Source organism: Biomphalaria glabrata, chromosome 12 (assembly GCF_947242115.1).
Source record: "Biomphalaria glabrata chromosome 12, xgBioGlab47.1, whole genome shotgun sequence".
Lineage (NCBI taxonomy): Eukaryota > Metazoa > Mollusca > Gastropoda > Planorbidae > Biomphalaria > Biomphalaria glabrata.
This window is the reverse complement of record NC_074722.1, coordinates 21,283,897-21,310,374: the sequence shown is the minus strand read 5'-3', so window position 1 is coordinate 21,310,374 and position 26,478 is coordinate 21,283,897. Positions and strand designations below refer to the sequence as shown.

Here is a 26,478-nt window from a genome sequence, read left to right as displayed (position 1 = left end):
TTCTCATTTATTTTATCTACAATTAATTTCTTCATTTCTTCTGGATAGAGTGCAGAGTTTACTTGTGAGTTTGTTCTCCCACTCTTGGCGAGTGTGTCAGCCTTCTCATTTCCTGCTAGTTGTATGTGAGCTGGTATCCATTGAATAACAGTTTTTTTGCTGTTGTTGTTGAGCTTTGTAAGTGCTGATCTGAGGTTTTTAATATAAGGGGAATCAGAGTTTTGCAAGCTTTGAAGGGTTGTTTTCGCGTCTGTTAGAAAGACAATCTGACTGTGAGGGGAACTTGGATGATTTTCTAGCATGGTAGCAGCTAGTGCTAGCGCTTCCCTTTCTGCTCTGTGACTGTCAGAGAGCTCTCCAGTTGCAAAGGATTTTTCTAGTTTTCCTCCATCTGGCCATTCGATAAGTATTCCAGCTCCTCCATTTGTGGTGGCTTTATGGGATGAGCCATCCGTGTAAACTCTGATCCACTGATTGCTAGGGTAATTGGTATGTAGAAAACAGTTCACTATTTCCTTGAGCTCTGTTGGTCTGTAATCAGATTTTCTTTTTTATGTTTTCAATATGGTCCCTTATAGTAGGAAGAGGGCTTTCGTCCCAGGGTGGAGATTCATTATAGTGTATCGAGGATTCCAGAGTAGTTTTTTCAAGTTGGTGTTTCTTTTTTAGGTTTAGAGATTCCTGTATGAAATTGGTCCTTTTGAGACGGTTTTTTTTGTGCCAGTTTTGTGGATTTTTGTTCTGAGTGGGTGCCTCTCCAAGGTTTCCAATTTAGTGAATTGGGAAAGGATTTTTATTTCTCTTCTTTCATCCAGAGAGATCAGGGCAGCGGTTTCCTCCATAGCTCTTATGGGTGTTGTTTTGATTGCTCCTGTCATTATCCTTTGACCAATATTTTGAACCTTGTCTATTTTTCTTAGGTTGGTTTGGGCTGCTGAGCCCCATGCTGTGGCACCTATTCTAGTACAGGTCTTACATTACTGGTATAGGTCTTATAGGTCAGGGTTAGGGTTAGGTTACACAGCTGCGATCGCAGGTTGGGCATGTATTATGTAATCACCAGGCGCCGTTGCATTTTCACCCTTCTTTCTGCTTCTGTTGTGTATGGCATCTGCAATCCGAGACCCTTCCTTTATGCTCTTTCTCCATGTGGATCTATCCAGTGCTACTTTTTCCTATCTGCTAGTGTCGATTTTGAAGAGCTTCATGTTGCGTTTGCATACATCCGTAATATTCGTGGTAATATTCACACAGATACCCCCTCCTTTCTTCCAAAGACAAGTGACAGGATCATAGCATATAAGAAAGCTCACCCTAAAAGCATGAAATAGCACTTACAAAAAAAAAAATATTTAGGTATTATTGATCTAGATCTATTACACTTGTAATTATATGACTGATCCAAACTAATTAATACAACTATCACTATGCTTAATATATCTTTTTAAAGTATTTTTTAAAATTTTCTTATTTATTATATCATTTCAGATCTAATTTATTGGTAACCAACCAAGTCAATCTGGCAACAAGCGGCCATTTATAAATATTGACGTTTAATGCGGAAATTAAGACATTAAGTTGATTAAACAATATAGATCTAGATATATAATAGATCTATATGAATTGATCTACAAACAATATATTCTTGGTAATTTAGATCTAATCTAGAATCAATATAATATACTAATATAAATCTAGAGCTTTAGAAATAGTAGAAAGTAGAGTTAGATTATTACAGATAAGTCGGAAGTCCTAGACTAGAGTCTAGCCGGTCTAGCCCTGATTTAGACTAAAATTGACAATTACACACAATATAATCATAATATAATGATAATATCTAGATCTAGTAGGATATAGTCCGATCTAGTAGTATTATAAATATAGTAAAGAACTAGTTCAACTAGAGGATTATCAAGATATCTTGATCTAGGTCTAGAAATATATAGATCTAAATTAAATAAATATTATAAATATATATATAGTAGCTTCTTATATTAGGCACAGCTCATCAAAATCTCCTTTAAGAAACACGTCGCTTTTTTTGTTTATAATTAATTTGTTTTTATGTTTGGAGCTAAAAACGATGTTTCGGGACAGTGCATGACCAATTTTAGGTAAGTTCCTGTATTTTTGTTCCGCTTTTCCAAAGCAGATGGCAGTTTTTTAGATTCTCGGTAACCAAGTATGTAAAGCTATTGTTTAAACCTCCCCCGGCAATTCATACCCATATAAGGGATGAAGGCTATATTATGAGCCTGTTTGATCGTAGGCTGGTGGATCTATCAAAATAAGCTTCCAAACATCTTTAGAAAGACATTCCAATCACATTCATACTGTTAGTTGTTAAATAAAATTAAAAAAGGAGGTGTTTCAATGAATAATAATGAATTAAACACATTCTCCTATAGTGCACAAGGCAAAATCGTAATAAGAAATATTATTGGGATTAATAAATCTATGATTTTTTTCAATAAATAAATGTGACCTAGATCGAGAAATCTAGAATATATAATTTATGAATGAAAGAAAAAGTGTGGGCTGCTAATTTGAAGCCAGAGACCATGCCCACTGCAGGTGATCACGCCAGGCGAGCGCTGGTGGTGAGGAGAGGTATACACTAAGCGTGTAGTGTCACAACCTATCATACAGGCAGTGGAGGGAAGGGGGAGAGAGTCATGAAAAGAATTATAAGCATCTATGGGAGGGAGGGGATGTTAAGGTGTAACAAAACGAACATCCAAAATATGAAAAGAAGAGGGTCCTTGGATGGGAATTAAAAGAAAGAGACAGAGAATACATGTAGCCTAGTTGAAAATATCATGTTTATTAAATTATAATAATTAATTTATAGATCTATGATTTATAGAGATTTATTTGTCTGTTTCTACACATAGATTATATAGGTAGGCATATATAGAGAGACAATATACTATAAATACATATTGCAGAAGTGAATCTACTTCTTTTAATACAATCTAAATAATTTTTAATTAACACAGATATAATTTATTAGCAATAACATAGTGGTGTTTCTTAACGGTGCTCGATGTGTGCTGAAGGAGAAAGCACAAAAACTGCGTTTATTATAGGAGCATGAAGTGACCTGATTTATTTTAAAATAAAATCTTGACTATGAGTGGTAATTCAAAGAAACACAGCTATTTTTATAGTCCTTTAGTTGCAGAATAAGAATCTGCTTTCAGTTTTTTTGTAAGTTAAACCGTCATCAAATAAAAAAATAAAATAAAAATTTGATCTAGTTCCCGAATACGGTGTGCCTAATATAAGAATCTACTATAGTAGATTCTTATACCTGAACACCGACTTACGGGAACTAGGTCAAATTTTTATTTTATTTTTTTATTTGGTGAAGGTCTAACTTACAAAAAAACTGAAAGCAGATTCTTATTCTGCAACTAAAGGACTATAAAAATAGCTGTATTCCTTTGTATTACCACTCATAGTCAAGATTTTATTTTAAAATAAAGTGGATCACTTCATGCTCCTATATTGAACGCAGTTTTTGGGCTTTCTCCTCACTTGGACAGTGAGCACCGTCATTGTACACCACTATGTAATTGCTAATAAATTATATCTGTGCTATTTAATTTTTTTTTAGATTGCATTAAAAGAAGTAGATTCACTATTGCAATATGTATTTATTTCCTCATATACTCTCTCTGTCTCTCTCTCTCTCTCTCTCTAGTACTCTATATATAGAATATATAAAGAATATATATAGGCCTATATATCGTTTATAGTTTATTATTTATATACCTATGTAATCAATGTGTAGAAACAGACAGAAATAAATCTATATAGATTATATATCTATAAATTAATTATTATAATTTAATAAACATGATATTTTCAACTAGGCTACATTGGCTACATGTATTTCCTCTGTCTTTCTTTTAATTGCCATCCAAGGACCCTCTTCTTGTTTTCATAAGTTGGATGTTCGTTTTGTGACACATTAACACCCCCCTCCCTCCCATAGATGCTTATAATTCTTTTCATGACTCTCTCCCCCTTCCCTCCACTGCCTGTTGGATAGTTTGTGACACTACAAGCTGAGTGTATACTTCTCCTCACTGCCAGCTCATCTGGAGTGATCACCTGCAGTGGGCATGGTCTCTGGCTTCAAATTAGCAGCCCGCACTTTTTCTTTCATTCATAAATTATATATTATAGACATCTCGATCTAGGTCAAGCTTATTCATTGAAAAAATCATAGATTTATTAATCCCAATAATATTTCTTATTACGATTTTGCTGTGTCCAATGAAGGAGAATGAGCTGAATTCATTATTATTCGTTGTACACCCCCTTATTAAATTTTATTTAGCAGCTAACGGTATAAATGTGATTGACTTGTCTTTCTAAAGATGTTTGGAAGCTTATTTTGATATGCCCATCAGCCTACAATCAAACAGGCTCATAATATAGCCTTCATCCCTTATATGGGTATGAATTGCCGGGGGAGGTTAAAACAACAGCTTTACATACATGGTTACCGAGAATCTAAAAAACTGCCATCTCCTTTGGAAAAACGGAACAAAATTACCACAACTTATCTAAAATTGGACATGCGCAGTCCCGAAACGTTGATTTTTGCTCCAAACATAAAAAAAATGAATTACAAACAAAAAAAGCGACCCGTTCATTGAAGGAGAATTTGATGGGGTGTCCAAAATATAAGAAGCTACTAATATACTATAATATAATACTAATAAGTAAGAAATCTAGATTTCTAGATCTAGATATTAAATATATCTATCAAGTACTAGATCTAGTAACTACTAACTAGATTCTAGTAGCTAACAAAAACATAATATTATAATCATTTAATAATAATCTACTTGATAAGTTGATATAGGCCTACTACGACAACTTTACTATAGGCCTACTAGTAACTATAGACTTAATAGACATAGATTATAGATCTAGACTAATCTAGAGTTAGAGTTTAGGTCACTTATCTTCATCTAGAATATAGACGATAGATCTATCTAGATCTAGAATCTAGATCTTGCTGAATATTCTTGCTTGAGCCTTGAGGTCCGTCTAAGACTAGATTGATTCATATTGATCATTGACTATACTAGATTATATTCTAGATCTAGTCTAGATATCTAGACTACTACTACTAGACTACTACATCTAGTAGCCTAGATTTGTCTAGAATCTAGAATGTCTAGATAGATCTAGAGTAGAGTCTAGATCAAGAAAAGTAGAACTATATATATCTAGAGTAGATCCTAGTCCTAGATCTTAAGACTTAACATTCTTAACATTTAATTTCAATTTAAATCTAGATTAGATCTATTATAATTATATAATTATAGGCTACTCATACACATAGACTATATATTTATCTAGTTACATATATGTATAGTAATACCCATACTAATAACCATATCACCATACATATATGCTAATCTACAATATGTAAGCCTAGATAGATGGATGAATAGAATAGATAGAATATATATAATATCTATAGGCCTAGAATATAGATAGATAATTAGCTACATGACTATATCACATATCTAGAGTTAGGTGAAACTAATGATAGATATAGATATAGAATTCTGGATCTATGTAACTGAGTCCCAAAATCCGTCTCAGCCATTTTTGTTGAGCCACATTTAGTCTTTTCTCAATTTGGACAAACATCTTCCATGTCTTACATGCATATGTTGCTGTTGGGATGACGATTGTGTTGGGAAAGTGTATTTTTGTCTCGAGTCCAATGGCTTGGCTAGTCCAAATAGGCAGCAGCCTTTGGAAAATGCTCCCTGCTCCTATTCGGCACGCTACATCATGGTAGGCATCTCCATCATTTGTTATGATGCTGCCAAGGTACGTGAACTTGGCCAGCTCTTCAAGCTTTGACTCGCCAAGTCTGACGGGGGCACCCTTTGCCTTATATCCCACTCGCATAATTTTAGTCTTATCCAAGTTTATTAAAATATACCGGTAACATGATATATCAAATATCATATTAAAGTCAAGTAACACGTCCCGAGACATGTCGTTAAACTGTGACCCCTCTTTCCTTAGCACTTTTGGAGCTCAAAAGTGCCCTACTTAGTACTTCTTTTCTATCATTGTGTCTGCCTCCTCTTTCTCAGTCTGCCTTCATTACCCATCACTCTGTCTCCTTATCTTTAACATCTCCCTATGTCTTAGACCAGTCCGTTTGCCGTGGACTGCGACAGGTTATGGAGGATAAAGAGATCCTGGTATTTGAGTTGGTGTCTATCCGAGGATAACCTACCACAATACAATACTTTGGCTCCAGGTTCCTCTAGACCTGAGGCCCAGATGGCCCGCTCTGGGTCAACCGGCTTGTCACGCTGAGCTACCAGCATTCGACCTATGCTGGAGGGTCAATCAGGGATCTGCTGTATCAGACACATGTCCGATGCAGCAGCTGACTGACTTATAGCACCTGTGTAGCCCTGGCGGGCTCATTCTGGACATTCGAATGGCCCGTCCTCTTGTTGGACTCGATGGCGGGTGGGGAGCACAGGTGCCGAATTTCTACTAATGTCCATGGACAAAAAACACCCAAAAATTACTTGCCCCAGATTTGTGTCTGGGCAAGAGGAGGGTCAATCAGGGAGCTGCTGTATCAGACACTGTTCCGATGCAGCAGCTGACTGATTTATAGCACCTGTGTAGCCCTGGTGGGCTCATTCTGGACATTCAAATGGCCCGTCCTCTTGTTGGACTCGATGGCGGGTGGGGAGCACAGGTGCCGAATTTCTACTAATGTCCATGGACAAAAAAAACGCCCCAAAAACTTCTTGCCCCAGATTTGTGTCTGGGCAAGAGGAGGGTCAATCAGGGAGCTGCTGTATCAGACACTGTTCCGATGCAGCAGCTGACTGATTTATAGCACCTGTGTAGCCCTGGTGGGCTCATTCTGGACATTCAAATGGACCGTCCCCTTGTTGGACTCAATGGCGGGTGGGGAGCACAGGTGCCGAATTTCTACTAATGTCCATGGACAAAAAACGCCCCAAAAACTTCTTGCCCCAGATTTGTGTCTGGGCAAGAGGCGAAGAACAGAGTCAAAAAAGGAGGAGGCCACAACAAGCTGTACTACCTGGCCATCATTTCTGGTGGTCAGGTGCACAGAAGAGGGGAAAAGCCTTACAAAGATGAGCCCTTTTCTCATTTACAAGGGACTTAAGTCAGTAGTGGGAGAGCCCAAGAGTGTATCTAAGCTGCACAAGTCGTCAGAACTTCTCGTAGAAGTTCATAGTAAGATACACTCTGATGGGCATCTACGATGCAGAAGAATCTGTGATCTCCAAGTGGAAGTCATGCTACACAAGAGTTCATCCACCAGCAGAGGTGTAATCAGCGCTAGGGACCTGCTGAAATCTTCCGAGAAGGAAATAGTGAAGGGAATTGAAGGAGTCATCCATGCCCGGCGCATTTCCAGGCGCAGGGATGGTGAGTAGGTCAAAACCGCCACTATTATCCTCACATTCGGAACTAGGACACCGCCAGAGTATGTTAAGGCAGGATACCTACGAGTTCCAGTGAGGCCCTACATACCTAGCTAGCCAGGAAAACCAGTGACTTGGCAGAATTTAAGTCATTGGTTAATATGCGTGACTGAATGCATGACGCGTAGGACGTAATCATCTTCTTTTTTGAAGTAACGTCTATATTATATAAGATAAGATACTTAACCCCATGAGGTGCTTCAAGTGCCAGGGTTATGGACACGGCGTGGCAGTCTGCAAGAGGAACACTGTGTATGCCAGATGTGCTGGAGAGGGTCATGAGGACAGGGGCTGCACAGCCTAGTTCAAATGCCCGAACTGTCATGGTGGCCACTCAGCCTACTCCAAGGACTGCCCTGTGTGGAAACAGGAGGTTGCCGTGCAGGAGTACAAGGCAAAAAATGGATGTACCTTCAGCCAGGCGAAATCGGCTGTATCGGCCCTACCCAAGGGTCAATTCGGCTTGACAAAGACCTACCCCAGGCTGTGGTAAAGATAGGGAAATCCATAGCCACAAAGACGGACACATTGACCCCATCACCCCCTCCCCCTCCTCCAACGCAGAAAAACAACAACGCTACAGAAAACAACGCCACAAAATACACCTCTGAAGAGACAAGAAAGCCCTGTTGTCATGCTAAAGAACAGGTTCTCTGTGCTCGCTAATGAGAGCATGGAGACTGAGCAGCATGTGAAACCAACACTCCGAGAGAACCCGGAGACATTATGTCTGACACAGGTTCTCCTCAGAGAACCCAGCCAGACACCCCAACCTCTACTGAGCTAGAGGTTGACCAACTCCCTAAGGGGAGAAATGAAATTAAAGATACCAAAGTGAGGGAGGAAGAAATAGCCTCCGCTCTAACCTGAGGGATCTCCCCTCTTCAGAGAGAAGGACTTCTCCCAAAAGGGGGGCGTCCTCCTCTCCACCCAAACCTAAGTCGAAATATACTAAGGTCACTGGAATAAAGGGAAAATCCTCGGTGGCCTCCCAAGGCCTTATAGCTCCAAGTAGATGATTTAGAAAAAGCCATGGATTCCAGAAATGTGCAGTGAAACTGTAGAGGCCTCAAGGCCAATTATGAAGAAATGCAGCTACTGATGGACTCTGAGACTCCTTTTGCTATTCGCTTACAGGAAACATTTCTGAAAGATAGTATCAGCTTTCGAAGCTACAGCACTTACAGCAGGAATGTTGAGGATGCGGAGAGAGCATCAGGTGGAGTCTGTATCCTTTTGAAGGACAACATCTCCCATGAGAGGGTAGAGCTACAGACCACACTACAGGCTGTAGCAGCTAGGATAACCCTACACAAGGTTATCACTTGCTGCAGCCTGTATCTACCCCCAGGCACTCCAGTAAACCCAACAGACATGGAGAATCTCATAAAATAACTCCCTCGGCCCTACATAATTCTTAGGGATTTTAATGCCCATAACACTATGTGGAGATCCAACAATACTGACACAAGAGGTCGTATGCTGGAGAATATCTTCCTCCAACATGATTTATGCATACTTAGTGATGCATCACCGACCTACTTGCACCCAGGAACTGGATCTCTCACGTGCATTGACCTTACAGTATGTGTCCCCTGACTTCTGGACGATTTTAAGTGGTCATTACGAGGAAGTGATCACTTCCCAATCATCATTGCTAACAATCTCCCCTTACTGGGACGACCTCAGCGGTGGAAGCTGAGTAAAGCTGATTGGGAACAATTCCAAAAAAGATGCTCCGAGGATATCACAGAAAATATCCTAAATGAACAGAACCCAGCTGATATCTTTGCTGGCAAGCTACTTGGTATTGCCCGTAAAGTTGTCCCCCTAACCTCCGAAAACCCAAAACAGCCTAGTAAACCATGGTTTGATACAGCTTGCAAAAGTGCTATTAAGGATAGGAAAAAATAGACTGGCTGCATTTATAAAGAATCCTTTCAAGGAAAATCTAAAGCTACCCAGGATAGCTAGAGTGAAGGCTAGGCAAACCATACGGTCAGCCAAAAGGAATTCCTGGAGGAATTTTGTAAGCAGTCTGGATGCCAAAACTTCTGCTAAAGCGGTTTGGAAGGCAGTAAGGCGGATCAAAGGGAAAGAATCAAATACAATAGGGCATTTGAAAAACCAAGGACGAACTGTTACGCCCCCCAGAGATATAGCTGACTGCCTTGCTTCCTCAATAGCAGATAAATCATCCACTTCACACTACACGCCAGAATTCCAAAAAAAAGTCAAAATAATGGAGGAAATACACCACATTGACTTCAGATCAGAGAACAATGAAAATTATAACAAACCGTTCTCTCTTGAAGAATTGAGGGGCTCGCTGGACAAAACACATGACACTGCGCCAGGAGTAGATGAAATCCATTATCAGTTCCTCAAGCAACTTCCCGAACCCTCATTGGCAACTCTGTTAAAAATCTATGACTATGACATACAGGCGCTTTCCCAAACAACTGGAGGAAAGCCACAGTTATACCGATACCTCAACAGTTAAGACCCAGCTAACTATCGCCCAATAGCACTAACAAGCTGCATCTGCAAAACCATAAAAAGAATGATAAACAGTAGGTTGGTCTGGTACCTTGAGAGAAATAACATAATCTCCAACTAGCAGTGCGGATTCCGACAGGGGCGGACAACAACTGACCATCTGGTAAGGCTGAAAGCTTTCATCAGAAATGCACTTCTTAGACGAGAACATTTAGTAGCTGTATTCTTCGATATAGAAAAGGCCTATGATACAACCTGGAAACATGGCATTCTACATGACCTGGAGCTTATGGGGCTTAAGGGACGCCTTCCCTGCTTTGTGGGGGAATTCCTAAAGGACCGGAAATTTCAGGTCCGAGTGGGCAACTCCGCTTCTGACACTTATGACCAGGAAATGGGTGTACCCCAGGGCAGCATTCATTTATTAACCATATTTAACATAAAAATAAACAGTATTATAAAGGCTTTGTCCCCTGGCATAGAGTGCTCTTTGTATGTTGATGATTTTGTCATTCTTACACATGGAAAAAACATGAATACCTTAGAAAGAAAATTACATTTATGTTTAAATAATTTCAAAATTGGACAAACGATATAGTTTTAAATTTTCGGACTCCAAAACAGCTAGCATGCATTTTTGTAATTTAAGGGGAATCAACACAGACCTGAACTATTTTTACACAAAAAGAAGATCCCTGTCGTGAAAATTACACAATTTTTAGGCCTCACCGTAGATTCCAAATTTAATTTTCTCCCCCATATTAAGGAACTTAAAAAAAAAAATACCAAAAGTCATTAAACATACTTTGAGTACTCAGCCATACGGACTGGGGAGCTGACAGAGATAGCTTGCGGCTACTTTGTTGGAGTCTAATCCGATCCAAGCTAGACTACGGATCCATAAGATATGGAGCAGCAAGGAAGTCTTATCTAAAAATACTGGAACCCATACAAAATGCTGCCCTGCGTCTCTTTCTCGGCGCGTTTCGTACATCACAAATCCCAAGTCTCCACGTGGAGGCTGGAGAACTCCCCATGTACATAAGAATAAAAAAGCTTGCAATGCAGTATATAGTCAAGCTAAAATCCAACCCCACGAACCCTGCTTTCGACTTCATATTTAACCCTACAGAAGTAGAACTATACAATCGAAGGCCTAACGTCATACAGCCGTTGGGCCTTCGAATTAGAGAACCCATCAAAAATTTAACCCCACCCATCGATCAAATCTCTAAAATAGAAATCCCACAGAACCCTCCTTGATTGATGAATAAACCCAAATTAAATTTATCCCTCGTTAATTTCAAAAAAAGAAAATACAGACCCAAGCATACTTCAAGTCCACTTTAGGGAACTGCAGGAGAGATACGGAGATTGTGGCACCATTTACAGTGACGGATCCAAAAAAATGGATGGAAAGGTCGCGTGTGCCTGCTCCTTTCGGAACAAAACAATCTCCCGTAGACTCCCCGATGGATGCAGTGTCAGGAACCCAAATTCCCTGCTCGGACCTGAGACAAAGTATTGCCTCTGCCACCTATCGAGAGTGATAGGATCGGTGGGAGACTGAGACCCACAGCAAACTCAGACAGGTTGTGGCGGATGCCCACATCTAAGGGTCTGATAAGGCGTGGTAGCACGACCATGTCCAGACTTAGGATTGGCCACACTTACATCACGCATTCCTTTGTGCTGAAGAGAGAGGAGACCCCACTTTGTGAGTACTGTGACTCTCGTCTCACTTTGGAACATATCCTCATTGATTGCCCCAGATACCAGGATATTAGGGGACAATTTTTTAGAGGGCACAACTTAAAAACACTGTTCGATAGTGTCGACCCTGGGAAGGTACTGGGCTTTGTCCGGGAGGTGGGGTTGTCTACGAAGATTTGATTTGTGAAATTATGAACATATAATATTTACAAAAGATTTTTACTAAATTATAAATTTTGTACTAACTTTACTATTTTAACTGTGAATAGACCTTGCTTTTAATGATTTAACTGTATGGAATTGAGCTCTGGTGTTATGAAGGGAGAGTACTCCTTGAAGGATTACGGGCACGACATGGCCTAAATTGTGCCGATGTACCAATAACTTATGCTTTAAACGGTATAACGTTCTGTTGTATCATTTACACTTAAACTACCATCCCGATGTGTCTAGGCATATTTTGGGCATATATCTAGAGATTTTATTATTATCTTTTCCCATGTGTCTGCTTTTACCAAGTTATATTTTTTCCAACTTGGTTGACATTCCAAAATGGTGTCAACAGGTGCGGACCGCACCCTCGCCCCCTCACATGACGCCACTGCTCCAACATACCTACTTCTTCAAAATAAGAGTAGACGTAATAAGAAATTTAAAAAAAATAAGCCTGCACAACTTTACAGGTTTCCCATGCGAACAGAATAGGCTAATACACTATTACCCACATGTTTGCCTACTTATCCTGATCATAATCGCTCTATTTACTTAATAGGTCTAGACTAGATCCAGAATATAGAATATATATATAGAATCTAGATCTAGAAAAGATCTAGATTTCTTGACTAGTTCTAGATATGATATAGTCTAGATCTAGAATCTAGATCTACATCTAGACTAGATCTCTAGACTAGTTCTTGATCTAGATCTAGACTTGATCTCCCGAAAGGGGAAAAGACGCTATTAGTTTTGTGTGGCCTGTCCGTCCGTCCACCCGTCCTGTTTAGATCTCATAAACTAGAAGAGAAAATGAAAATCGGACATCGTGATATTTTAGATCATTCAAAGTTCTTTTTTCTTTTCCGAAAGTGAACCATTTAATTTATAAAATGTATTTATGCAAGCAGAATTTTAAAAAAAATACACCACCAATTTTTTTTAAAAGGTCACAGACGTCTTTATTAATAGCTTAGGCTACATTTATAGTTTCGCGCATTAGTAAAAATAATTTGAATCGAAGGTCACAATGGAAAAAGTATCGATGTATTATTGTAAAATGTATTTTCCATTTATTAACTTACTCATGGAATTAAATACTGAATGAAATGTTTTAAAAAATAATTTTGATACGAACTTCGCTTTAGTTATAAGTTTAAAAAATGAACTACTTTTATAGCGCGCAGTTTTGACATATCCTTGTTATACACTCGACAGTCTAAATAAGACTAAATAAAGCCGAGATTTATATATATTTATAATATATATATATTAAAAATGTAATTTCAACAAAATTTTAATTATTAAGAAAATCACTTATCTTCTGACAGCTTACTGTTACGTTCCTTTCTAAGATGAGACTCTTTGGACAGTACATTAACACTAAAACAATAACGTCATCGTTTAGAACTCATTTAATTTCCCTGAGCACTAGAACACCATTTCGTTTCTATTTCTCCAATTTGGTTCTCTCTCCTTTCAACACGCATTCCACATTTACACTAACATGCGCACGTAACACTTACAAACTATAAAGAAGTACAGAAGATGCTATACTATTCATGCTGAATTGTCTATACCGTCATCTTGATACTCAGAGACACTACGCCAGAGTATTATTCGTAGATTTTTCATTCGAATTCAACACCAATCAACCACATCGCATGATACAAAAACTATCTGAATTGAACGTTAGCAAAATACACAAGCTCGGATTCTAAACTTTCTTATCAAACGCCCAAAATATGGTATGTAAAATTGAACGGATATGTGTCAGGCACGAGAGAGCTTAGCACTGGAGCGCCGCAGGGGTGCGTCCTGTCACCAGTTTTAAATACCATATACACAAATGACATTCAGAGCCTATCAGCTGACACTCCTATCATAGAATACACCTACGACATTGGCCTTATTGCAGTTGACGAAAATCGGTACCATTCAACAATTAACACCTTTTACCAATGGTGTATAGATAACTTTCTAATTTTAAATGTTCAGAAAACTAAAGAAATGATTATAGATTTTTAGAAAACATAAAGGCCATATTGCAGAAATTCAGATAAACAACCAAACCGTAGAACAAGTACAAGAATACAAAAACCTAGGTACAACCATCAACAACAAACTGAAATGGAGCGAACACTGTCAAAACCTTTACACAAAAATTCACCAACAACTCTTCTATCTCTGAAAGCTAAGAAAATTTAACATCAACAAAACAATAATTAAACTTTTCTATACAGCAACCAGTCTAATTAACTTTGCCATCACCTGCTGGTATGGTAATACTTCACTGGCACAAAGACTTAGACTGAATAGGCTAATTAAAAAAGCATCGCATATCACTCGTATACAACTACCATCTCTTGAAGAGCTTTTTCGTGAATGATGCCTTTCCAAAACACTCACGATTCTTAAAGATAACCTGCACCCATTAAACCACTGTTACATAAGATCTGAACGTAGTGGTCGTCTCCTTTCCATTAGGACTAAAACAGAAAGATTTAAAAACTCCCTCATCGCACTTTCGGTCAGAGTGTTACAAGATCATCTGTTGTCATCGAGAAGTACATAGATGTCAAAATCATAAAGCGCTAGTTGTGTATGTTTTCGTGTGTGAATGTTGTTCGAATTTTTCATCAATATTGTTATTGTACAGTAGTTACGATGAGGTTGTCAATTGTAGTCAAACTGAATTTCCATTTGATTGGATCAATAAAAATTATCTTATTTTATCTTATCTTAGGGGTGCATATTTTTTTTATTATGTTAACAGTAGTATTACATTAAGAAATTAATAGGATGCGAACAGCTTAGTAGGCCTACACCATTACCTGGTACCAGAAGGCCTACTAATTCTGATCATAATATTGGCCTTTGTCTTGTAATTTTAAGATTAAACGTATAAAGTCATACGAATTCTAGTCTAGGTTTAGAGTCTAGCTAGATTCTATATCAAGATTATAGAACTAGTTGTAGATATCATTGGCGTAGACGGGGGGGGTAGTTTAGTGACTGATCTTTTGCTTTAATTTTGTTTATTTTAGGTGAAATTTTAATTCTAAACCATCACTTGCCCTAGCACAGTCAAGGGGGTTTTGAGTTTAAAACCCCCTACCAAGGGGTTTTGAGTTTGAAACCCCATACAAGGGTGTTTTGAATTTGAAAACCCCTACCAGGGGTTTTGCATTTAAATCCCCCTCTTCTATAAAACAAAACAAAAAATGCAAGCGACAATTCCCAAATTCCATGAGCACATCTTAGGAAGATTTTTTTTTATAAACGCCTCTCCAAAATTTACGATAAACCCCTCTTCAATGTAAAAAGCAAATTACTCACTCAAAATTGTATGAGCGTAGCCAAAGGGGTTTTGAGTTTGAACCCCTCTTCAGCTGGGTTTGAAGCCAAAAAATACCTCTTCAATATAAAAAAAACGAATTACGCCCTCAAAATGCTATGAGCATAGCCAAAGGGTGTTTTAGTTTAACACCCCCCCCCCCGCCAGCGGGGTTTGAAGCTAAATAATAAATCTTCAAAATAAAAATAAAAAAATTTCGCCATCAAAATGCTTTGAGCGTAGCCAAGCCTATTGGGTGTTTTGAGTTTAAATTTCCCTTCAGAGGGGCTTGATACTAAAAAAATACCTCTTCAATATAAACAAGATTACAAAGACAGTTTGTGTGAAAACACAAACTCAAAATCGGCCCCCGAAGTGGTCCACCCAGGCAGGCTTCAATATTTTCAGAAAAAACATCCAAATGAAATTATATCAAAGGCAAATGAGAGATAAGAATGGAGAAAGAAGGTTGACAGATGTTTTGTAGTGCCCCAACGGTACAGCAGATCAAAGGATAGGTGCAAGTGTATGCAAAGTTAGATGTGAACCTGGCCTAACTAGTTCCCCTTTCAGACCTTGTGGTCTATAGGGCAGATGATGTAAAGTTCATCTGTTTTTTGTGGCCTACGGTTAACGTGGGTGTCATGTAGCCAGCACAACGACCAACCGCCTTTACTTTTTCCCAACTAATGTCAGGTACCCATTGGAGCTGGGTGGACTCAGAAGCACCTAAGGATTCCGAAGTTGAAAATCCCATTCTCCATCAGGATTCGAACCCGGGGCCCCCGGTTCGGAAGCCAAGCGCTTTACCGCTCAGCTACCGCGCCTCTCCTGGCCTAACTGAAGTCTTATAATAGATGTAATTGTTTTGAAAAGGATCAATCTCTTATTCGAATGCTCAAAAAAAAAATTTTAATTTAGGTCTAACTTATAATGCATACTAATTAGCTTTTTCTCTTTAAAAAACTGCTTGCATAACTGATTTTAAAAATTAGATTTTTTCGCTTTCAGAAAAAAAAAGTAGCCGTTGCATCAGAACTTTGATTGGTCTAAAATATTGTGATGTCGGGTTTTCAATATCTTTTCTAGTTTACGAGATCTAAACTGCACAGACGGACAGACATTTCGCACAAAACTAATAGCGTCTTTTCCCCTTTCGGGGGCCGCTAAAAAAGCAAATTACTCACTAAAATTCTTTGAGCGTAGCCAAGCCAATGGGTGGTTTTGAGTTTCAACCCCTCTCCTCCAGATGGCTTTTTTTAAAGTTTGAAACCCCTCAAGCTAGTTTTCAGTTTAAAATCCCCCTACATAACGTTTTAAGGTTGAAAGCCTCTCTCTTCAATGTTATTTCTAAAGCAAACTACAGTCACCAAATTCTATGACCGTAGCTAAATGTAGTTTTGAATTTAAAAAAAACAACTCCAGATATATTTTAGTTTAAAAACCCCCAACAGATGATTTTGACGATAAAACTTCCCTTTTCGATATAACATCTAAAGCAAAATAGTCACCTAATTCCAAGATCGTAGTCAAGAGAAGTTACACATGTCTACGAGTGGCTGGGCTCCATTTATAAAGTGCAATGAAATTGAAAAGCACTAAATGTGGCTATACAAAGATGGCTAAGACGGATTTTAGGAGTCAGTTATAGAGTTCGGGTCTAAATCAAGGAAATCCTATGCCGAAGTGGGAGTCGACCCCTTGAGGTTTGCGGGACATGTTCTCCAACAAAATGAATTACACATAATAAGTGTTGCGATGACATCCTAGTACAACTTGGCGCCACACTTTCATGGAGGTCCTCAGAGCAGGTGGGATGAGGCTTCAGACATTGCCAGTGACAGATTTTTGTAGAAACAGCTTGCCAGCAAATGCGCCGAACGGCGCGGGAGGGTCTTCGTCAGTAAGAATAGCACATTAGGTTTTTGAAATAAAACTTTTTTGATAGCAAAATAATGCACTGTAGGTACCTCAGAATATGCATTTAGTTGGCTTTCAATACCAGAAATAGTGCTTGGCGGCGGGGCTCCGCCCCGCGCTAGGGGAGCTCTCAGCGTCCCCCGTCCCCCGTCCCCCCCCCCCCAGACCTCTTGCTGGCAAGGGCGAGGAGTCTACAATTTTTTCACTAACTCCAGGAAGAACCTATTCTGCGGCACAATAAGCGTCTTCCAAAAGAATAAAGGGTCGTCAGAATGTAATAGAGATTAATTATGTACACACACACATCCATGCATACAAGCATATATATTTTTTTGGGGAGGGGAGAGAAAAAAATCCCCCCTACCCCCCCCCCCCCCCGAAAAAAATGTCTTGCTACGCCCATGGTAGATATAGTTCTAGATCTAGATTGTATGACAAATGTAAGGGAAGATATTAATTTTTATTTGCGAGGGGAAAAGTCTAAATTTGTGTGATCGAAGTCATTTCTAGCGCACTAGCGGAAATTAAATTAAATTGTGTATTAGGTCAAGAATATTTTTTTTTCGTGTTGCCAATTTATCTAATTTTGTAATAATAATTTTTTTTCTCTTTATTTATTTATTAACTTTTTTATTAATTTTGAATGTATGGATAAGGTTAATAATCTTTATGTAAAAATGTAAGTGTACGCTAAATGAATATATGCAGGCGCGGTGGCTGAGTGGTAAATTGCTTGGCTTCCAAACTGGGGGTCCGGGTTCGAATCCTGGTGAAACATGGGATTTTTACTTTCGGGATCTGTATGGCGTTTCTGAGTCCACCCAGCTCTAATAGGTACCTGGCATTAGTTGGGGAAAATAAAGGTGGTTGTTCTTTGTACTGGCCACATGACACCCTTGTTAACCGCTGGTCATAGAAACAGATGACCTTTAGGCCTATATTATCTGCCACATAGATCACTAGTTCTGAAAGGGGAACTTTACTTAATGACTATACAAAAAACTTGTAATTGAAAAACTACTTATGTTTGATAACAATTTATTTTGAAAGATATAAACTTTGAAAGAGAAAAAATAATTTTTATTTTATTATTATTTAGTGCCCAGTGATTTTAAATATTTTACTACTTTCAACTATCAAAACAAGACTACGGCTTGAAAATTCCTGGTCCATTGGTGAATTCAATGGGGACCGCCTCTGAGTTTGTTTGATATCACAAACTCTCTTTGTAATCTTTTTTTTTCTACCATTGTTTCAATTTGTTTTTTTTTTTTTTTTAAATTATTATAGTAATTTAAACAAATGTTTTTTTAAATAAAAATGTTTCACTAAATAAACAAACACACAAGTCAAAATATTATTTTAGAAAATGATGTGAAATACATACACACACATACACGAAAAGTAATATAGCGGTTTTACATTGATTAATGTATATTGTTATAATCCACACAAAAAATTTTGTTAGCAGACATAACAATAATTACTCATATAATTTATTTCCAAATCTAACGAATGATAAAACTTATTTTTTTCTATTTTTTTGTCATAAAAATGTATAATAAGTAGGTTTTGTTAAAACTAATATCATACAGGTTGATTTATAATATACCCCTCCCACTCAAACGAAAAAGAAGTTTTGATAACTTTGATCTTTTTATGCAGGCATAGTGTGAACTATGAATGCCTGCCTGGTCTTGCGATATTGTCTCGGGATATTGGTCTCGGAAGTCCCTGATTCAAGCCCTTTCCGCCGCAATCCCACTATCCTGTTGGAGAAATGTGTTAGGATGTTATAATCGTTAATTCTGAGGGAACATTCGAAAAATTTAAAATATTGTTACGATTATCTCAAAACATCTAACTCAAGAACTTGACAATAAGAGTTCCAAAAAAATAGTGTGGTAGTTTAATAACTAAATAAATTAACAGCCAATATTACACAATCGGCTACGCTAACTACAAATGCTTTGTCGTACTTAACAGAACTGCTTTCTAATCACTACTAGTCTTTCTGTCTACTCCTGGACTAGTACAGCTACATTCTCGAGGACTCACATTGTACCGCACCGTCCTTGCTGTCTTGGACTGAGCTGCCCTTTCTTACACTTTTTTCTTTTCTTCTTTCTTTCTCTCGTCGTGAAGGCTTTCGATCACATGACCATAACACGTGTCATATTGCTTCTACTAGTAGTACTGTCCCTTGTCCATTGACAGCCGTTGACCAATGTTATTTGCCTGAGTCAGTGTGTCAGTAGGTCGCACACATATTAACCCTTTCGCTCCGCCACTAGAGTTACACATTACAGCAATATATAAAGTATGAAAGGTCAGATTTCTACTGGGACCATGTTATTAGCATGCTACCCCCTCCCCCATAAAGTAAAGGTGGGGTGCGTGAAACGCACAGGTTGACAATAATCAGTTTTCCCTCCTTTTATATTTTTATTTTTTTGTTGGAGATACTATAAATTAAACAAAACATTTCTGTTACCACTAAAAATTGCATCTATTTTTTTATCATTCTTTTATTTTGATTTGGACAATATTAAAACCCACACTCATGTTATAATGTTAAGATTTAACAATAATCACAAAACTAACTTAAATATTAAAAATAATGGACAAAAATATCTCTTGTTCTTTACATCAAAAAACACACATACAAAACATAGATATTGTTATAACCTTGCCATGCACACCGCCATCCAAGATAGTGCAGAAAGAAGGTGCGCACTATCAGTGACCAGACAAGTCGGATGTTGACATAGGTGACAAACGATTTCCGCCCAAGTAGAGAGCCAATATGGAGATCCTGTGCTCAAGGCAGATGCCCCTGTGTGTTTGTCATGTCTCCGTGTAAATAAACGTCTTTGTCTCGTTGAGTTGCCTCCTGTCAGTTATTACAATATGAATAACTCTTGTTTAAAGAAATAATACTCACTGTGACTAAAACATTTCGCGCCAAAACTTCCTGCGCCAAAAATGTTACAACGTCCTGCTTCGGTAGGGTCGAACCTACTATGTTTGGGATATTCTTTTCCTCCCAACTGCATTATTCTTATAACGACATCATCGAAGGTGTATTTCTCCGTACAAGATCCTCAGGGAAACTCTTCGATGTATCCAGATTGAGGGCAAAAACCAAAGTTAGAAAAGTACTAATTGGGAATTGCAGCTATTGTTGCTGAATTTGCTCTCAGCTCCACATCTTGCTGCATGCCAGAAATTTTGCTTAAATATTAGTCAAAGCAAGATCTATTCGATTTTAAGATTTATCATTTAGATTTTTTAATTGATACAATATTGTATGCTCTATTATTCCAGATTTATTATAAAAACAATGATATACTTTTTGCTTTTGGGAAGCTATATATTGACATCATATATACTACTCAAGCATCCTAACATTCTGCATAAAAAGAAAAATCTCATGTTTAGAGCTAAACATATTAGCCACAGGGGAGGTATGTAATATAGATAATTAATTAATAACTTAATTTAATCTTAATGAGATTGCATAAGGACCCGCCAGCCTTTTGTTACGTACGATCCTTGTATTTGAGATAACTACGTTACAATGTTATATTTTTACCTCGCTTTCCCCCTCCCGAGTAAAATCCTGGTTATAGTATTATAATGATACGCATTTAGATCTAAGCTTAGAAGACGGTGCGCAACATGTTCCTGAACATTAATTTATTAAATTCTTAAAAGAATAGGTTATTGGGCCTACATGCGGAGATATCCTAAAATTTAGTCTGTTCTAGATACTCTACTACTCTAGCCAAATTTGACTTAATTTTTCATATTTTGAAATTTTATAAGTCATACTAGAGTTTTCCCAGTGTGCCCAACGATATACATCAACTATCAATTTTATAGGAAAATCGTTAGAGCCATTTTCGAGAACCGTTCAACCCACTCACAAGGTTTTGCCCACCCACCCATTTCGAATGTGCGACTTAAATAGTGGTATCGTGAAAGTACGTTAAAAAAAAACTCGCTTATGCTGAGTGTAATCTCATCAATAGGGTTTGTTGCTGAACATAAAAATTATATATGTGTCAGACGCGAATAGCCCAATTTTCAGTAAAAGAAATTACAAAAGTCATTTCTGTATAGAAGAAGTTACGAAGGCTATATAAAATACAACCACAGACCTATATATACTACAATAAATATAGGTTTTTGATTGCTAGGTACGATTTATTTAGGTAGTTGCTGTTTTACTATTACATACCAAGTATTAGAGTTTAGAAAAACCCAGGTTTGTTTCTTGTGCAACGCCATTAGCTAACACCTCATATCATCTCTCCATTAGTATATTTAGATCTATAATAAAATTCTAGTCTAGATTTATATATAAAAATCGAATAGATCTAGTAATAGTACAGATTCTATCTTGAGACTAGATTGCCGAGTCTAGCCTATGCTATGCATATAGTCAGTTTTTATTAGAAAAAATTCTAGATATTAATAAAGACTAAAGTTTTTTAATTATTAGATATAGACATAAGACATAGATCTAATAATACTGTAATACGTTTACTATACTCTATACTTAATCTACTAAACTAGAGATCTATCTATAGATCTATCTATAATCTAGTCAATCTAGATCTATACAATATTCATTATAATACTTCTACTTATAATGACTTATTTAATAAGTTAGTACTTAGACTTAGATCTATTATAGTTTATTAATAGATTTACTTTTCAATGCCTAGACCTAATAATAAAATTGCAAATAATGTCTATAATGACTGATTTTTTTTTTATAATAATAGGCCTACTAAATCTAGGTCTAGACTCTACTTAAATCTAGTCTAAAATAATGACTGTCTAAGACTCTAGATGATTGAGAAGTTCACATAGAGGTGTTTTTAATAATACGGCATGTCGGCTGAAAGTATAAAGTGCTTTTTTTTTTGTAAAAATAAAAAAGAGGCTCCGGTACTCAGTGATAGATTGCTTAACTTTCAACTAATAATAAATTAACAATTAACGTTGAATTACAAGAAAAGTAATCATTTTTCCCGACATTGAAAAAAGGTGCCTGTACCACGTACCAGTGCATACCGTCACAAAAATATATGTATATCTCAATCTTCTTTCATTTCATATTTTTTGCGGCGTTATTGCTACTTAATACATTGATACCGGATCGATTTAAATAGGGCCTAAGTATACAAGCAAGATTTCGAGCATTGGATAAATTTATTTTTTAAGCACAAAGTTTTATGGAAGAGGCAATATATTGGTTGTTTGAAGTTTGTAACTTCTTAAATTCAGGCTAAAAATACCGAAGCCTACATTTTTACACTCATTTCTAAACAATTAGAAGAGATGGACTGACTCATAGTGTAGCTTGTGTACATCTGCAAAAACACAAACTCAGTTAGACTTTCAAAACTATTAAAAGAAAAACTTAGTGATTATTTTTACTGTATAATTCTATTATTATTCCTTTTTAGAATTAGGATATAAACAAAAATTTGCCATATGACTTTATCTAACAGAAAAAAAATTAAACTTACGTCTATTTATGCGGTTATTTATAGTTACCTAGTAATATAAAATATATTGAACTAACACGTACATTCATTATAATGCAGCCATGCGATTTTTCGTTTATAAACATAGCATTATTTAGGACCAATATTTTACAAAGGCTGCTTAGAGAAATCAGGTATACCCATTAGGAGAAAAACGACCCCTTTACTCAAGAAAAATTTAAGAAACTAGAACAGACACAAAATAAACAGTGACATTCATAACAAAATAATATTCAAAATTGATTAGAGTAACACCTTTTTAAGTAATCATTTAAAGTTTAAAATCACTACAATTTTTTTCAACAATTATTTTGTGTATGAAATTGTGTATCGGAAAATACCGGTTCATGAAATAAGCTAGTCCTAAAAAAACAACACAGATCTTGGGTAAAATACTCATCAAATAAAGTACTGTAAATGTGTAGTTTCACGCGCTAGTTTCAGGTCTTTTCTTTTTATAGCCTCTATCGGGCTATATCCCAACTACCCGTATTTTTGTGCAGAATTTTTTTCTCTATCAGGTACACTTAAAATTAAAGCATAATAATGTCACTTTAATTTAAAAAGAGAACTGAAAAATACAAAGATATATAGGGAAAAAAGCGACTTCCGGCCCAATACTTTTTAATCAAAGAAACGAAACGGACTAGTCCAACAAACCCTATTATTTTGAATCAGTCTTGTAATTATTAATTTTTAATGGCTCAAAATATAACCAAATACATGCAATACCATATAGCTGTGTCGTACAAAAGAAGATAAACTGTTTGATTTATCAATGGACCTTGGAGTGACAATCCGAGAGCACTAGACTTGTTTATCGAGGTGCAAGCATACGTGATTATTGTCACGGGTCGCCCGCCGCCGATTTAATACATCTGCCAAATAACATACTCATGTTATGCTTAGTGTTTTCTGTCACAATTATTGTAATGTAGACATTTAAACATAATGATTAACAGAAACTTCATGTTGATATAAGTAGACATGGAAAGCCTTCATTTTATTATGTCACACCCTTTCAAGTACTTTTCAGAAAATGTCCACAACAAAGGATGACGTAATAAAAGCATGTCAGCACACAGTGCTCTATGATCCATTCATTAACGTGGACCAATGGGGGAAGGGGCATCAAGGAAAAGGTTTCAGTGCTGCTTTTTCAAAAGCAGTTTTTAAACAAATATTTTTTAAAATTCTTATTAACAAATTTTATCAATTATTTTGAATCAATCATGCAATTAATTTTTAATAAATTTCTACGATTGGAAAAATTTGAATTACTACTGTTTTTGATAATCGCAATTTTCATGCTTTTAGCATTTTCAATGCTCAAAAAGTGGACTCATTTTTTTTAAAGGCAATTTAAAAACAAAAAAATAATAATAATAAACAAAGCTTATATTTAGTGTAATTGTATCAATTAATATAGATCCGTCATGTAATTAAATTTGTAATAGATCTAGGCTAACAATAATAAATATGTGCGATTAGAAATATTTTGAACAATTGCTTTTGTTTAGAGCAATGTCATCGTTTAGCTTTCTCAATGCGCTATGATTCTATCACTTGTCTTGACCAGTTAGAAAAGGGAGGGGAGAAAGAATGGGGTATCTGGGCCACTGGATGAATGTTACCGGATCGCTTTTTAAATGCCTTTTATGTTTTTAAAAGTTGCAAGAGCTGAATTGGAGGGCTGAAGCCTCCTCAGGCCAATACGCTAACCACTGTGTCAGCGAAGTGCTTATGAACATAGAAGGTTTTTTTAGCGGCCCCCGAAAGGGGAAAAGACGCTATTAGTTTTGTGTGAAATGTCTGTCCGTCTGTCCGTCCGTCCCGTTTAGATCTCGTAAACTAGAAGAGATATTGAAAATCCGACTTCACAATATTTTAGACCATTCAAAGTTCTGATGCGACGGCTACTTTTTTTTTTCCTGAAAGCGAAAATTCTAATTTTTAAAAATCAATTATGCAAGCAGTTTTTTTTATAAGAAAAAGCTAATTAGTATGCATTATATGTTACACCTAATTTAAGACGAATAGTAATCTTATAAACATCATTTTCGTGAACATTATTCTATATAGCGGAATTCGAAAATGAGATTGAGCCTTTTCAAAGAAATTAACTTATTTAGTTCGAACCGAGGGTCCCGGGTTCGAATCCTGGTGAAGACTGGGATTTTCAACTTCTGAGTCTACCCAGCTCTAATGGGTACCTGACATTAGTTGGGGAAAAGCAAAGGCGGTTGGTCGTTGTGCTGGCTACATGACACCCTCGTTAACCGTAGGCCACAACGACAGATGAACTTTACATCATCTGCCCTATAGACCACAAACTAGTTAGGCCAGGTTCACATCTAACTTTACATTCACTTTCACGTATCCTTTGATCTGCGGGACGGTTGGGGCACTACACAAGATCTGTTAACCTTCTTTCGCCATTCTTATCTCTCATTTGTCTTTGATATAATTTCATTCGGATGTTCTTTCTGAAAATTTTGAAGCCTACCTGGGTGGACCACTGGTCGTGCGGTTTGCGCGCTTGACTGTCGTTTGGATTTATCGACGATCGAAGGTTCAAACCCTGCCTGCTCCCATCCCCCGTCGTCCTGCGGGAGGTTTGGACCAGGAAGTAAACTATCTTCAACTCTGAAGGATTATCCGAATTATGTAAAACATTTTACTTCGGGGGCCGATTTTGAGTTTGTGTTTCCACACAAACTGTCTTTTGTAACCTTGTTATTTATCGTTTATTATTGTTACCTAATTCTCTACACAGCTTTTAAAGTTGATGTAAAGGGGACTAATTCAACTTATACCAACACACCTGTCACAGTTTTCCTTGTTTTCATTACCAAACAAAATAAAGTATTATCAATAATTAACTAATAGGTTAATTTTAAATTGATTCTTGTTTTGTTAGGTACAAGAAATAATTATGCAAAATTTCAACTTGATCTGAGAGTGGGAAGTGGGAGAAATAACGCGTTTTATCATACCGACAGACGAAGTTTATTTTGTACATGCCCCTTTAGATTTGAAGATAATGAACTTCTTAGTCCAAACCTCACGAGGTACCACGGGAGATAGCATCTTTTATGTTAAAGGGAAGGCTTTGAGTTTGCGGTATTTATTGGTAGTGGAGTGCTTAAAACCACTTCCGACAGTATAACCTAATGGGGGGGGGGGGGAATGTCGATTATTTAAATAAAAAATACAACCTTTCTTTCAGCATAAAGATGCTAACATAGAGTGTATTATGCAATGAAACTCTATTAAACTATAGCGATTTCAATTATATTGTAGGTGCAGCTGAAAGAATTGAGAATACAATGGAAGCCTTTAGAAAGTAAGTATTTTTTTATATTTGATTATATTTTTACAATTCCTCTAGTCAGGTTGCACATTCTTCGGCAAAATCATCAAACATTAAACATTAAAAATACCTGGAACATTGGTGGACACAGTAATCGAAAACGGTTCTTAGAAATTTGACAGTTGATTTGTTGATGCATATCTTTAAGAAAAAAAAATTCTAGCTATTTAGCCACACTGAGAAAATTCTAGTTTGACAGTTATAATTTTTCAAAGCATAAAATTTGGCTAGAGAATTAGAAAATCTTGATCTTGAACAGGCCCAACTTATTCAAAATTTTAATAAATTAATGTTAAGGAACATTTTGAGCACCGTCTTCTAACTCTAGATTCTAGA

General features: G+C 36.9%; 1 protein-coding gene across 6 annotated transcripts in view; it reads left to right on the top strand.

The window, feature by feature from the left end:
• The window catches only part of LOC106069841 (lysophospholipase D GDPD1-like), a 256,943-nt gene that overhangs the window by 15,752 nt on the left and 214,713 nt on the right, over positions 1 to 26,478 (top strand). For 2 of the 6 annotated variants that reach the window (XM_056006399.1, XM_056006395.1), the window contains exons 1-3: positions 1,508 to 1,648; positions 20,536 to 20,675; positions 26,073 to 26,115. In XM_056006399.1, the coding sequence (XP_055862374.1) occupies positions 20,552 to 20,675; positions 26,073 to 26,115 (167 nt within the window). In that variant the 5' untranslated portion in view covers positions 1,508 to 1,648; positions 20,536 to 20,551. Of the gene's footprint in view, positions 1 to 1,507; positions 1,649 to 4,633; positions 4,737 to 20,535; positions 20,676 to 26,072; positions 26,116 to 26,478 lie in introns of those variants that run through there. The other 4 variants (XM_056006398.1, XM_056006396.1, XM_056006397.1 and 1 more) reach the window with 3 other exon arrangements.